The 13,709-nt window shown below is 50.1% G+C and overlaps 1 protein-coding gene across 6 annotated transcripts in view; it reads right to left on the bottom strand.

Moving 5' to 3' along the window:
* Positions 1-13,709, bottom strand: part of Pacs2 (phosphofurin acidic cluster sorting protein 2) — a 59,333-nt gene that overhangs the window by 20,049 nt on the left and 25,575 nt on the right. For 4 of the 6 annotated variants that reach the window (XM_021178907.1, XM_029484533.1, XM_029484534.1 and 1 more), the window contains exons 2-8: positions 9,689-9,776; positions 8,456-8,545; positions 6,824-6,949; positions 4,038-4,200; positions 3,371-3,444; positions 3,009-3,089; positions 1,705-1,764 (exon numbers count right to left, since the gene is read on the bottom strand). In XM_021178907.1, coding sequence (XP_021034566.1) covers positions 1,705-1,764; positions 3,009-3,089; positions 3,371-3,444; positions 4,038-4,200; positions 6,824-6,949; positions 8,456-8,545; positions 9,689-9,776 — 682 coding nt within the window. The remainder of the gene's footprint in view (positions 1-1,704; positions 1,765-3,008; positions 3,090-3,370; positions 3,445-4,037; positions 4,201-6,823; positions 6,950-8,455; positions 8,546-9,688; positions 9,777-13,709) is intronic. The other 2 variants (XM_029484535.1, XM_029484536.1) reach the window with 1 other exon arrangement.

Below are 13,709 nucleotides of genomic sequence, written 5' to 3'. Positions count from 1 at the left end.
ATGGGATAGAATGAATACATTTTGTGTGAGGGAAAGAAATGAATTTTAGGATCTAGGAACAGAATGGTTTGATCTGAATGCTGTGTCCCCCAAAATTATGCTGAAACCTAACCCTCAATGTAATTCAGTAAGAGGCCCTTAAGTAGTGCCGCTGCCATCACTGTGTGAGGACGTGAGGATGCGGCACCGTTCAGGAAGATCCAGTCGTCTCCACAGAAGAATCTGCCAACACCTTGACTTTGGCCTTTCAGTCTCCAAAACTATGAAAGGCATCTTTTGGATATACTTTACACACACACACACACACACACACACACACACACACACACACACACACACACACAGTGAGGAGAGGGGCATTGAATCCCCAGGAACTGGAGTTACAGATGATTGTGAGCTACCATGTATGTGCTGGGAACTGAACCTGGATCTTCTACCAGAGCAGCCAACCAGTGCTCTTAACTGCTGAGCTGTCTCGACAGCCCCTGTCTGTATTTGGTTACAAAAACCTAGAAGTTTAGTTACAGCACAACAATGACCATTTAAGATCATCTGCAGTCCCACACAGGTGACTGCACACTCCAGGACAGCTGGTGGGTTGTGAGTGAGAGTCGAGGAGTGCTGAGACAGAGGTGGAGCTATGGCTGGACATTCCTTTCCTCACATACAGGACAGATATCAAACAGCTCACATGGCTTGGTAACTTGCATGAGTTCTACACAATGTGGGAGATTATGCCCTGACCACTGTCCAAGATATTGGCTACACTTTCCAGATTTTAGGCCGAGTCTTGGAACCCAGAACAAAAGCTGCGTATGTCAGGTTTATTTTGTTGCTTGGTAAGCATGGAACTCCATGGTCAAATCAACCTGCCTCTTCCTGCAAGTCTACAATGGTCCTAGGCTAGGCACTTTGCTTGCTGTGCGCCACTCTCAGCTACTCTGGGTCTGTCACAAGCTTCAAGATACAGGGCCCAGAGGTTATTCCACTGAAACGGGTATGGTGTCCCAGGATGGGTACTGGCCCCAAAGAGAGCCCCCAAAGCTGAGAAGTGCCGCTCCCAGTACCTGCATATGGCCCTTGCACACATGGATGCAGAGGGTGGGGACATGTTCTGAGAACCAAACATCCAAATGTCCCCTCTCTACTGTGGGCACAGAATCTTGACTGTTTTATGTGATTTTCTTTGGATTATGAACAAATTCAATACCTAAGACTGGGGATTAAAGAAAAACTAAAAAAACAAAGAGTCACGGTATGTTGGTCACAGAACAGGCTATGTATGTATGTATGTATGTATGTATGTACATATGTATGTATGTATGCATGTGTGTATGTATGTATGTATGTGTGTAGGTGTGTATGTGTATGTATGTATGTATGTATGTATGTATGTATGTGGGAGTTGGAGCATGGAAAGTCTTGTTTCTTCTACTTGTTTTTTCTACGAACCTGAAACTGCTTCCCAAAATACTCTGTTTATATAAATCAATGCTCAACTCTCTACTGGGTCTTTCCAGTAGAAGTTTGGGAGTTTGGTTGCTGGCCTCTCTTACACAGCTGCCACCCAGGCTGACAGGCAGAGGCAATACCCCATGGATGGTAAGTCCAGAACCCGATCTGGCCTGGAGGTTCACTGGAGCATTTCTTGACCAGCATGACATCAAGGGGCCTTTGGCAGCTACAGAGCCCTGGCCCACTCACCTCCTCTGACACCTTGAACCTGCGCAGTAGCGCCACCACCTTCTGCTTGAAGTTCTGTTGCTGTAAGACAAGAAGCACAGGAAGCTCACGTGAAGAATGATGATGGGAGGGGCTACATTCCTGGGACATAGCAAGGAACTGCACTCTGGTCTCTCAGTAATGAGGGACAGGAGGAGACACAGCTCACATGCTATGAAAGCATAAACTGGACGCAGCTTTTACATACAGCCATGTGCACATTCTTAGTGTTGGAAAGCACAGCCTGAGTCCAGACTCAGAAACGCCTGGGGAGCTAACAGTCCACAGCCACTGAGGGCGACTGAGGAAGGGCACAGGGTGGCTCTGCAGCCGCAGAAGCTTCAGCAGTCCCATCCAGGCTCTCTAGCACCTGCCACAGCTCCACCTCCCAGGGGAGGTCCTGGCCTCATCCTCAGGAGGAAACTGCCACCCCGTGGGAGGCACTCAGGATAGCTCATGGTGGATGAGACGAGGGATCCTGTAAGCTCTGAGTTTAGTCAAGCTACTCCAGCCACTGTCCTCTCGGTATGGCTACCCTTACAGAACTGACCCTAACAGGGAGGACTCTTCCTGCACAACCCCTCAGGCTGGCCCATGAACTCCAGATGGTGCTGCCTGTGGTCAGGGGAGCCCCAGTTTATATTCAGCTTCTGTACTGTGGCCACTGTCTGTGCACAACCTCCTCATACCTGCCAAAGGCTGACAGTGCTGTCCCCGGTCAGTATCAACAAGGGGCTACCCATGCCAGTCAGTTCTGAAGCCCAGTTGCTGGGCTCTAAGGGGCTGCAGGTCCACTGGTGGTCACTGGGCAGGATGAGAATGGGCTGAAGTCTACCCCACATTTCCTCCCATGGGAAAGGCCTAAACAGCTGAGTCTCTGTGCTGGCAGAGCAGGCTCCACACATGGTGAGTCTGAGTCCCGCACTGACAGGACAACACCCAGTGGCCTCTATCTGTAGGTTTGTGGGCTTGAGGCAGCTATCCCAGCCTTATTCCAGATCCCAGGGCTCCATGACCATATAAAGCTGGAGTGGGGGCAGGAGAGAGTGGCAGCCAGAAGACATCCTTGTCTGGCTCATGTCCATTTTGACTAATAACAACTAGGTGCTAGTAAGACAGGATTCTGGACTCCGGGCAAGTGGGAATTCTAAGACTCTTTCAGGCCTTATATGAGGTCCTCAGAAAAGGCTGTCTGTCCTCTTTCCCTCAGCCTTCCAGTGAGCCTCCCAGCCTCTGCCCACCCTCCTCACCCTTCCCCAGTGTTAGTAAAACTAGTTTCCACCGACCCTGGTCATGGACGTCGTTCTTACTATCGAGCGCCGCTGCTTCTTGGGTTTTCCCACATCAAAGTCATCCTCGTCAAGATCCTGTATAGACAGAGAGGCAGAGAGCCTGAGGCCACTGCGCCCACACAGCAGGCCCGCCCCACAGTGCGAGGGAGGCCATCACTTGGCAGTCAGCTACTATCAGTCCCAAACCCTGCAGAGTTGTTGTAGGCCCAGGGAAGAAACAAACAGGTGCGGCACATATAGTTCCCTTCTCATCCTGTGTGGGCAACTCAGGGAAGTCCCCTCAGTCCCCAGCCCTGATCTACAGAGGTGGAAGAGGGAGGTGCCAGGTATCTCCCCATCTCAGGCTCCCACTTTACCTGCCCTTGTACAGCATCGTCACTGGCTTCTTGCTCAGAGGAAAAGCTCTCATACTCCTCCTCAGAGTAGTTATCTGTGGAATGAGCACACAGAAGGGAGAGTACCTCTAGATTCTACCCGACGCCATGGCGATGAGTTGGCAACAGAACCACGGGTGTCCCCTGGGAGCAGAGGGGAGACAGACCCGTGTAGACCAGGGAACATGGAGGCACAGCACTGGTGTCTTAAGGAACATGCCTGCTGACATGTTGGTGGAGTAAGGAACATGCCTGCTGACATGTGCCTGCTGACATGTTGGTGGAGTAAGGAACATGCCTGCTGACATGTGCCTGCTGACATGTTGGTGGAGTAAGAGAGCAGGGGAAACAGAGCGAGCCCCACTGTGATGGCAGCAGCAATGACAGGGGCCAAGCACCTTCTCCACACCAGAAACTGGGTGTTCACAACACCGAAGGCCACAGGATAGATCCATGGCACCTACATATCGAGGGTTCAGAGAACTTATAAATGAACTTCAACAGTGCACACGACTCCCTCAAAGCTTCTAGCTAGAGAAAACCCAAAAGACTCTACCTTCTCCGACCACACTGGGACGGCCTCCCACACATGTGGCAGGAAGTGGCAAGAGCAGAGCGGGGAAGCAGAGGAAGGAAGGCAGTGACTCACCTGTAGACTTGGCCTTGGGGCCAGCCTGCATTGCACTATCCTCATGGTCGATGGGCTGGCTGGACAGGGACACGATCCAGATCTCGGCCACCTTGACAGAGGCCTCTTTGATGCTGCTGCAGAGGCTCAGAACTTGGCCGCCCTCAGAGGGGTGCTGCATCACCTATGGAACATGGTCTAGGTATCAGGAGGGCTTCCACCCCAGAGAGCTCCAATATTCAGAAACAGGGCACACCTAGTAGAAGGCTGGGCAGGAAACCATAGAAACCTTGGGCAAAGTAGATTGGCTGAGCAGGGAGGTCAGTGCCGGGATGGGCATTTCTGACTGCAGATAGACAGAGGAGTGATCTATAGACCACTCAGTTCTGGCACCCCTGCTGCCCTGTGGACATCACTCAAATTGTTCCTACCCCCACTCACCACTGTCTACTGTCCAGCTGTCAGTAGCAGCCTCAGTGTGTGACAGTGGGGGGCCACTCAGCCTTGGGGAAACATATATAAAGACTCATGAGGGCAGACGTCAAGGAGAAGCAGCTTAACAAGCTAGCAAGGGCAGCAGAAAGCAGTACTGACCTAGCGATTGTCCTGGCCCTGACACTGCCTCAAAAGCAGGCACAGATGCTAGGCCTGTTCCTGACAGGGCATACAAGTTGCTTTGGGGCCTCTTGATCAGATTCAAATGTTAAAATTTTATAGATTAAAAAAAGATCGGTACTGGAGCCAACAAGATGTCTCAGCAGGTAAAGATATTGCAATGACCTCATTTCAATCTCTAGAAGGCACATGGTGGGAAAAAAAAATCTACTGCCATAAACTGTCCTCTGACCTCAACACATATGTGCGCGCACATGCACACAAATAAACACATAAAATAGCCTTTTAAAATTGGGGACTGATTTAGGAGGACAACTCTAGTCAGTAAAGAAAATAAATTTAAAGGATGCTCACATTTTTTTTTAAACCAACATTTCAGAAACTGATCAGGAAGTTTCTGGAAGGCAGGCCAGCCACCCTGTGCCAGATACTGGGGCCTTCCTGTGCAAAGTATGCACAGGAGACACATGGAGGAGAAACCTCTCTCCCCTAACTCTACAGATGCACTAAGAGCTTGTCACTCCCTAAGGTAGCCTCAGATCTAAGTGACCTCTGCAGCACCGGTATGTGACCACAGGGGTTGAGGGACACCCAGGCTTGGGTAAGATGGGGGAGTGCAGTGTAGGCATGTTATGTGTGCGTGTGCATGTGTGCATGCACGCGTGAGCCAGGATAAGGTGGAGTCTCTTTACCTAGAAAAACATGCTCTCTGGCTTCCTCACTGGGAGGGTAGGGAACTTTTTAAAAAGGACCTGTGCTAAAGACAGGCCTGTACGACTGCTCTGACCTCAGCAGACTACTGCTCTCTGGAACATCCTGACATGGAGCCACAGGTAACTCAGGGCCTGGTCCTGCCTGGACAGTCAGAAGCATATGCCATACCAGCTGCTTCACCTCAAAAGAGCCTTCTAGTCCAGGCAGGGTCCCAGGCAGACACACAGACAAGGCCCTGGCAAAGGCTTGTGCCTCTCTCAAGCCTGCTTTGCTGCCAGCCCTTTTCTTCATGCTCTCCCTGGGCTGCAGCTGGGCTTCTGGAAACATCTTGGATTGGTACTGGCCAGCTAGGCACAATCCTGGACAGTAGCAGTTCCTGCTTCAATAGCTCAGCAGTTCAGCACTCAGAAACCCTCTGGCCCAGCAGAAGCTGGTGACACTGAGTGACACAGGAAGAGCTAAAGCCAAGTCACTCTGTGGTGCTTCCTCCTCTCTAATCCCCACAGGCTTTTTCATTTTCAAAGTTAAGGAAGCTTAAGAGGGTAAAGAGTAGAGCAGGGTCCTAGGAGGTGTGAAAAGTGGCCTTTGGGAACTACAGACACTGCGTGAGGGAACCTTAGGAGTGACGGGGCACAGGAAGCATGCAGTCTTTAAACCATTGGTGCTGTAGCAGGTGTACTTTGGGTATGGTCACTCCAGCAACTGCCTATGGAATCAGAGGGAAAGCCTTAGGCCAGGAAGGCAAGGGAAGTTCCAAGAGACAGGATGTGGCAGGCTTGAGTGCTTAGGCCAGGATAGAGAGACCTGAACGCACAGTGACTGATGAGGCACTGAGTAGCCCAGAATCCTTGGGTAGCTCACGCTGAGGACAGTGTCATATCCTGGCTTGCAGCCAACCTTCCAGCCTCAGTTGGCCACCAACACAGCTGCACACTTGTCCCAGACACGAACTGGAACTCCAAAAGAGGAAAGCTCTATAGCTTAGGGACAAAGTGGCCAGTGCTGAGTGGCCTCTTCTCCCAAGGTCATTCCTGTATCAATGGGGGTCAGCTGCTCAGCCTAAAGGCATCACCTGCCTAGGAGACCATCCTGCCTCCTCAGTCTCTGCAGAGCAGCATGGATTCCAGGAGATATGGGAGCTTTTGGCTCTCTGTCCTTCTGAGGTCTTTCTACTGGCATGGCTCATGTGCTCATCTGAGCTCCTGGGGCAGAGCAAAGACTAAGGGGACAGCATGGAGAACCCGTCTAAGGGAGGAGTCCAGGAGAGACAGCTCCAAGCTCCTCTAGGAAGTGGGTACAGATGGTTACAGTTCTGGAGCAGCACACTCTGCAGCACAGGACCGGGGGCAGGGAAGTATCCACAGAGTGATGCCACAGTGGAGCCCAAACTTGCGGGTGCTCTGATGACTTGGAGGATGGTCTCTCAGATGCATAAATTCATCGTGTTCTGGAGCCCTGACACCGGCCCGGAAGCCTACCTCAGCCATGTTGATGGAGCCCGCGGCCAGCGTTTTGTAGCCCAGGATCGTCCTGTTCTTGTACCGCTTCCTGCGCTGTAGCATGATCTGCAGCTTGTTGCCTTCCCGCTTCAGGAAGTGGGGGTACTGTGGGCACAAGAAGCTTCCTGACGCCTGCTGCAGCCTGGCTGCTGATGGCAGGATCAGCAACATCCCCGAGGAGCGCCTGTTAACACGGCTGAGACCTTCCAGGGTCTCGGTCTTCAGGGCCCTTTGTCAACCTACCCTCAAGAATTTGCAACATTGTGAGGCCACCCTCTGTTTAGATCAGGGGATCCACTTCTACACTAGAGGAACATATCTGCTGAACTACTTGGGATCAGTTATCATGTGACATCTGAAGACAGCCTGACACCTTCTCAATACACAACATGGCCCTAAGTTTCTGATCGTCTTCTCTATGTGGGAGGATCTGGGCCTTCTGTGGATGACCCTGTGCACTCCTTGCTGAGGCCACCAAGCAACATTGTCCCATGTGCTACAGCGGCACATGCTTAGGACTTGCACTTGTGACAGGGGCTTCACTCAAGAGGAAACAGTTCCCACGGGGTCCTTAAAGCTCACAACCAGAGCCTGGGGTAAGTTCTGGAAGCAGGGTTAACCTCTAGTGTCCAAGCAGGCTGTTCATCAACACACACTTCTCAGAAGTCACTGGGGCCATGTACTTGACACAGGTGTGTAAACTGGTACATTACACTTCCATAAACTGGATTCCCCACAGTGGTACACAAAGCCCAGAACCAGATGCTCTGGGCTGGCAGGCTTCCTCCTCCACAAGGACTCTGAACTTAACACAGTGTTTCCACAGAGTCTTGCTAAACAAGAGAATAAAGCAAGCCTGTCTTGATATGTTTGTCAATGTGATGCTTAACCTTACTTGTCCCCTGGAAGGATCTGGGATTACCTAGGAGAGACAGGCTCTGAGGTGCTCCAGTAAGGACTGCCTAGATTAGGTTGTCCTTTGGACATACCTGTGTGGGATCGTCAAGACTGGGTTAACTGAGGTGGAAAGACCCACCTTAGATGTGGGAAACTCCGCTGGCCCTAGGCTGGAGGAGGAAGTAAGCCGAGTTTCAGCAATCACTGCTCTCGGCCTCCCGCCTGCGGATGCAATGTGACCAGCTGCCTAACTCCTGCAGCCTCAACTTTTTCACCATAATGAACTGTACCTCAAACTGTGAGCCAATATAAGCCCTCCTCCCTGAAGTGTGCTTCTTACCAGGTATTTTGTCCCAGCGATGAAACAACTAACAGAGACCCCATCATTCCGTTTTTCTTTATTATGAGAGGGGGAGAAAGTATATCAATAGGATTTTCTAATTGTTTAATAATGACTCTTGATCAAGAGAAGATCCAAGTAAAAAAGAGTACAGGTGGCTCTGACAGGGCATCCAGCACCCAGGGTACTCAGGGAACTGGTAAGGGATTGACTAGGGCACACCTGCCACTCAGGGCACTTGGGAGGAAATGAGTCCATCATCTCCAGGGCACTGAACAAAGTGTGCCCATCGCCCTGGGCATCAAGGGAAGGAGAGTTCACTATCCAAAGCACTGACTTTCTTCACATCCTCACTAGCCAGGAATCCGACTTACCTGGAGAGAGAAGGTCAGAGCCAGGTCAGTTTCCACTTGTCCACTAGGAGGCAGCACAATCTCATGTGATCTCAAGACACGCTTGGAACCCTGGAAGGAAACAGCCTTTTTCTAGTCTAGAGCATATTAAAGCAGGCCAGCAGAGAGCATCCTCACACCAGCACTCTGAACTAGCATGGCAAAGGCCTCACTGGGTGGGGAAGCAGGAGCAGGATTAAAACCTGATTCCACCAAAGGTTCTACCCAAGAAACGGAAGTGGAAGGCCAGAACAGCTCCTGCCAGAGAAACAGTCACCAAAGCCCAGCCCAGCCCACCAATGGCCTCTGAAGGCCAGTGCACAGGTATGGGTGTGTGGGGTCAACAGAGTATGCCACTTAAAAAAAAGACACTGCCACAGGGACAGGAAGAGCACGAGATGTTTACAATAGATTCAAACTGCGCAGGTGATACAGGGCACAGTCTGGCACAAAGCCAAGCTGGTGGAGACTTGCCTGCCTGCTTAGATGCCAAGAATCCACAGCACCTCCAACCATAAACAGAAGCCAGGCCTCCTTGAACTCCAACCACACATCTCAGGGCAAAATGGGAGGGTCCTGCATGGATGGGAGGGTTCTGTGTGACAGAGGAGACCCTGAATGACAGACGAAGTCTTGCCCAGTGCTAAGCACACTCTTACAACAGGTCTAGGGTGTGTCCAATACCATAGGCAGTATGGGGGGGTGGTGTTAAAAATAGGTTACCTCAGCAGGACCCACATACTCCCTGACAGAGGGTGAGAACTAAGTAATAAACAGTTGCCCCCTTTACCCAGGCACACAGGCCTTGTGTGGAGCTGCTTGCCACTTACCCTGCATGTGCCACCCATGCACAGAGGGTCACCCTGAGCTACATCTGAGCAGCCAGGAGTCAAAATCCACATCCTGTCCCCTGAGAGTCGACCTGTAACCTGCCAGTCCCCAACACAGCAGAGGCAGCCCAAAGGGCCAGGGATGCTCTGCCCAGGAAGGGTGGGATCCAAGCTCATCCAGTCACAGGCTCTCCAAAGAACAGCAAAACACTGGGGCAGGTTCTAGTCCAGAGAGCCCCATGTCCCGTCTCTTCTTGTTACTACTCAAGCCTATTACCAGGACAGGCATGAACAAAAGCCCTGGGTAGGTGGCTCAGTGGTGAGGGTTGAGGGACCGAGTGAGAAGTGAGGCTGGCCACACTTGTGTGTGTGCAGTGAGGGTTACCTGCATCTTGACGGCAATCACCACAGACAGGAGTTCTTTTTCCAGTTCCCGGAGCACTGCCAGCTTCTTCAAGGTCAGGCTACACAACCTGCAAGACACAGGGCTCAGACTTGCAGCAGACGTCCTAGGTACACTGCCCAGCTGCCTAGAGAGCTGCAAAGACCCCACAGCCACACTTGGTGTCCCCAGGAGAGGCACCAACTAGGAGGGGCTGGATGGAAACACCAGAGAAGAAACATCGGAAAGCCAATCATGTGAGACTCAAGTACAGGAGGTTCCCAAAGGCCAGAGTGGTGGCACCAACACAGCAGTACAGCTTGTAGCTATGGGAAGACAGCCTCCCACCCAGGCCCGGCTGCCCCTATCCCATGCTGCCACCTCCACGAAGCAGACATGAATTCACCTCAATATTCTGCTCTAAAGCCTTTGAGGTACATGGAGACAAGTTTTGCCTACTTAGGGGCAGCTTCTGATGAGCCTCCAGGGTAACCAGTAGGGCTGTGCGTACAACTCTGGGAAGCCAAGGAACTTCTCTCACTATCTGGGATAGTTGGTGTACCTGAAAACTTGCAAGCTGTCTCTTTCTGGAGATTTCTGTGTAATACTTTCATACCCGAGCAGAACTTGGAGAAGTACGGGAATGAAGCCACAGATGAGAGGTGGCTACCGAGAAGCCACAACAAGTAGAAGACACAGTTACCTGGGAAATGGACTGGCAGAAACAGCGTATTTCAAAGGAAACTAGAAAGCCTCCGGAATGGAAACAATGTAAAGACAGTATGTCAGGATCTGTGCAGGCATTAGTGTTTCAGTGGAAAGACTCCCACTGAACAGGATACGCTGCATAAAACAATAAGAAACCAGAAGAGGGAGTGCAAACTGAACACCAACAAAGCATAAGGAGACAATAGAGATACTCAGAAACAACTTGAAATGGGAAAATAAAAACCAGATGTTACTCTTTTGCAAAGATTGAGAAAATTCCTAAAACCGTCAGCCAAACAAAGATTAAACAAATAAAGAAAATTCTCTTTATTGGGAATAAAAGAGAGAACTAGAGACCTCAGATACCTACTCGTCAAGCAGATACAATGTAACAACTTACTGTCCACTCTCCAAAGCTGACCAAGCTGAAACTGGTAACAGAACAGTACTATCTATTGAGTAAAGTCAGTGAAGCCCAAATGTTCTGAAGAAGAAAATCCAGCTAATCCAGAGGCAAGAGTACCACTTGCTGACCATGCCTGACACCCAGGACTCCATCCCTAATTCAGGGCAGAGGGAAAAACAAACATATCCACAAAACCTTCCAGAAAGCAGAAGAGAAAGGACTGCCTCCGCTCATGAGATTAGCATTGCCTTTCTATCAACACAGACAAAAACAGCACCATAAAGAAACCACAAAAGCTGGGTGTGGTGGCTGGCACTCCACAGTACCAGCACTCCGGAGGCTGAGATAAGATGACCTGGGCCAGCCTGGGCTACTCAGCCAGACCTTATTAAAAAAGATACAAGATGAGGAGCAGGACAGAGATGAGAAGAGGAGGCCAGGGAAAGCACACTACAGGCCGATGTCATGAATACAGATGTAAAGTCCTTCCACAGGTATTTGCAAGCTAAATCTAGCAAGACATAAAGATATTAATATACACTGCCAATGGTGGATGTTCCAGGAATGAAATACTGGTTCAGCATTTGAAAATCATTTTAATTTACCATATCAATAAGCTAAATGAGAAAAAAAGCATTTGTACCCTCAATTTGGTTCGGTTTTCTCAAGAGACCAAGTATTAAAGGCTTAGTGCCTATTGGGTAGTAGAAGCTTTAGGAAGAGGGTCCAGTGGAAGACACTCCCTTAAGAGGAACTGTGGGCCGGGTGGTGGTGGTGCACACCTTTAACCCCAGCACTTGGAGGCAGAGACAGGCGGATTTCTGAGTTCGAGGCCAGCCTGGTCTCTCTACAGAGTGAGTTCCAGGACAGCCAGGGCTATACAGAGAAACCCTGTCTCAAAAAACAAAACAAAACAAAAAAAACAAAAAAAGAGGAACTGTGGGACCCAGTGGAAGACATGCCATTGGGGACTGTGGGACCTAGTGGAGGACATGCCCTTTAGGAGGAGGACCCAGTAGAGGACTGTGGGAGCCAGACTCTTCCTAGGTTTTAGCTGTGCTGCTGTCAGGCCTGTAGTCTCATTACACCCATGTTGTCATCATGATGTCCCACTGTGCTGCAGACTAAAAGCAATCTCTCTAACTCTGAGTCCTCTAAGTCGATTCTTTGACTGTTTGCTATCATGCTAGAAGTCAACTGACACAGAAAGCTGGCATCAAGTGAGGTTGCTATGGTAACAACCGGAGATTCGTGGAGCTCTTGGACTGTGCAAGAGGAATGTGGTAGTCTGCAGAAGCTCCAGAGGCAGTTCTGATATTCATGCTAGACCTCAGCGAGTTGGGAAGAGAAGGAATCCCTCAGTCGGCACCTGTCACGAGAGTAGCAGAGACTTGCTTCCCTGAAGACAGGATGTGGGCTGGCTTGACTGCCCTTGCCCGTGTCTCACACGGCCCTGTCCTGCCTGCCTGCCCAGGTCGACAGGCAAAGCAAGGCAACCAAAGACATGAGGTCAGGAAAGGGAGATGCAAACCGCCATTGTCTACAGACTCCAGGATTGTGCACAGAGAATCTAAGGAATGCAGGAAGGGTCAGGACAAGCTCCCACTGACCAGGATACCTATAAAAAGTGATTACAAACCACACACTGTTCCCAGTAAACAACTGGAAGTCAAGTGTTCAAAAAACATTCACTCATATTATCTCCAAATCGAGAAGATATATCTAAAGTAAATGCATGCTAGAAACTCCAAACGCTGGGCTGGCAAGTGAAGTCACTCACTGCACAAGCCTGGCAGCCTGAGTCTGAGCCCTGGAACCCACATAAAAAGTGAGAAGATGACTAACTTCACAAAACTGTCCTCTGACCCACACTCATGCATTTGGCCCCAACATCTACACAAACACACATACTAATAACAAGCAAATACGCTTTTCAAGGAAGCTCTGCATGCTGGTGAGCAAGCTCAACAACAGAAGGAAGTGGAGAGCCACGCTACGGGCTGCACAGCAGTTCTCCCCAAACTGCTTTATCCATGTAGTACTACTCTATTTATACTATTTATCCATTTAGTACCTACTCTAGTGAGATCACAAGAAGGGTTGTGTGGTTTGGTCAAAGTCAACATACTGACTTTACCTCTCAGATGCGCGGCGCTAGAACATCCAGAACAACTGAAGAAAGGAAGATACAGTCTAGCTTTCTCACCCTGATGACAAAAGCTGCATCCAATGTGCTGCCCACAGAAGGGGAAGCAGAGACGAACAGTCAGACAAAGGACTGATAAATCTGACTCCATCACAATTTAACACTTTGGCTGGAATGGTAGCTAACACCTTTAACCCCAGCACTCGGGAGGCAAAGGCAGGCAGATCTCTGGGATTTTGAGCCCAGCCTGGTCTACAGAATGAGTTCCAGGCCAGCCAAGGCTACATAGTGAGCAACTTTCCTCTGCAAAACCACTGTTACAGACAGGCTTTGGGGATGGAGAGCTGGATCCGTTGGCTAAGGACTTGCCATGCACCTGAGTTCCATCCCCAGCCTCCAAGTAAAATGTCACATGCCTGTCATCTCAGCATTGCAGAGGCAGAGGAGAATCTCAGGTTCTGTAGCCAGGCAGTCTAAGACAACTGGTATACTCCAGGATCAGTGAGAAACTGGTCTCAAAAAAAAAAAAAAAAAAGCTTTTGACTCCAGGGGCTCTGATACCCTCTGTAGGCATCCTTGGGCACAAGGAATACATGTGGTGCACTGAGATACATATAGGCAAAACACCTGTAACCCATAAAATACAAATTAAAACCAAAACAATAAAAAAGTGAGTGAAGTGTTTGAACAGCTCCTTCGCCTGGAAAGACAGGTGACTTGGTACAGCAAGGTTCCCGACATCATTAGTCACTGGTGATGTAAGT

The sequence above is a fragment of the Mus caroli genome, chromosome 12, assembly GCF_900094665.2.
Source record: "Mus caroli chromosome 12, CAROLI_EIJ_v1.1, whole genome shotgun sequence".
NCBI lineage: Eukaryota > Metazoa > Chordata > Mammalia > Rodentia > Muridae > Mus > Mus caroli.
The sequence above is the reverse complement of the archived record's forward strand: the minus strand, read 5'-3'. Positions and strand labels throughout refer to the sequence as shown.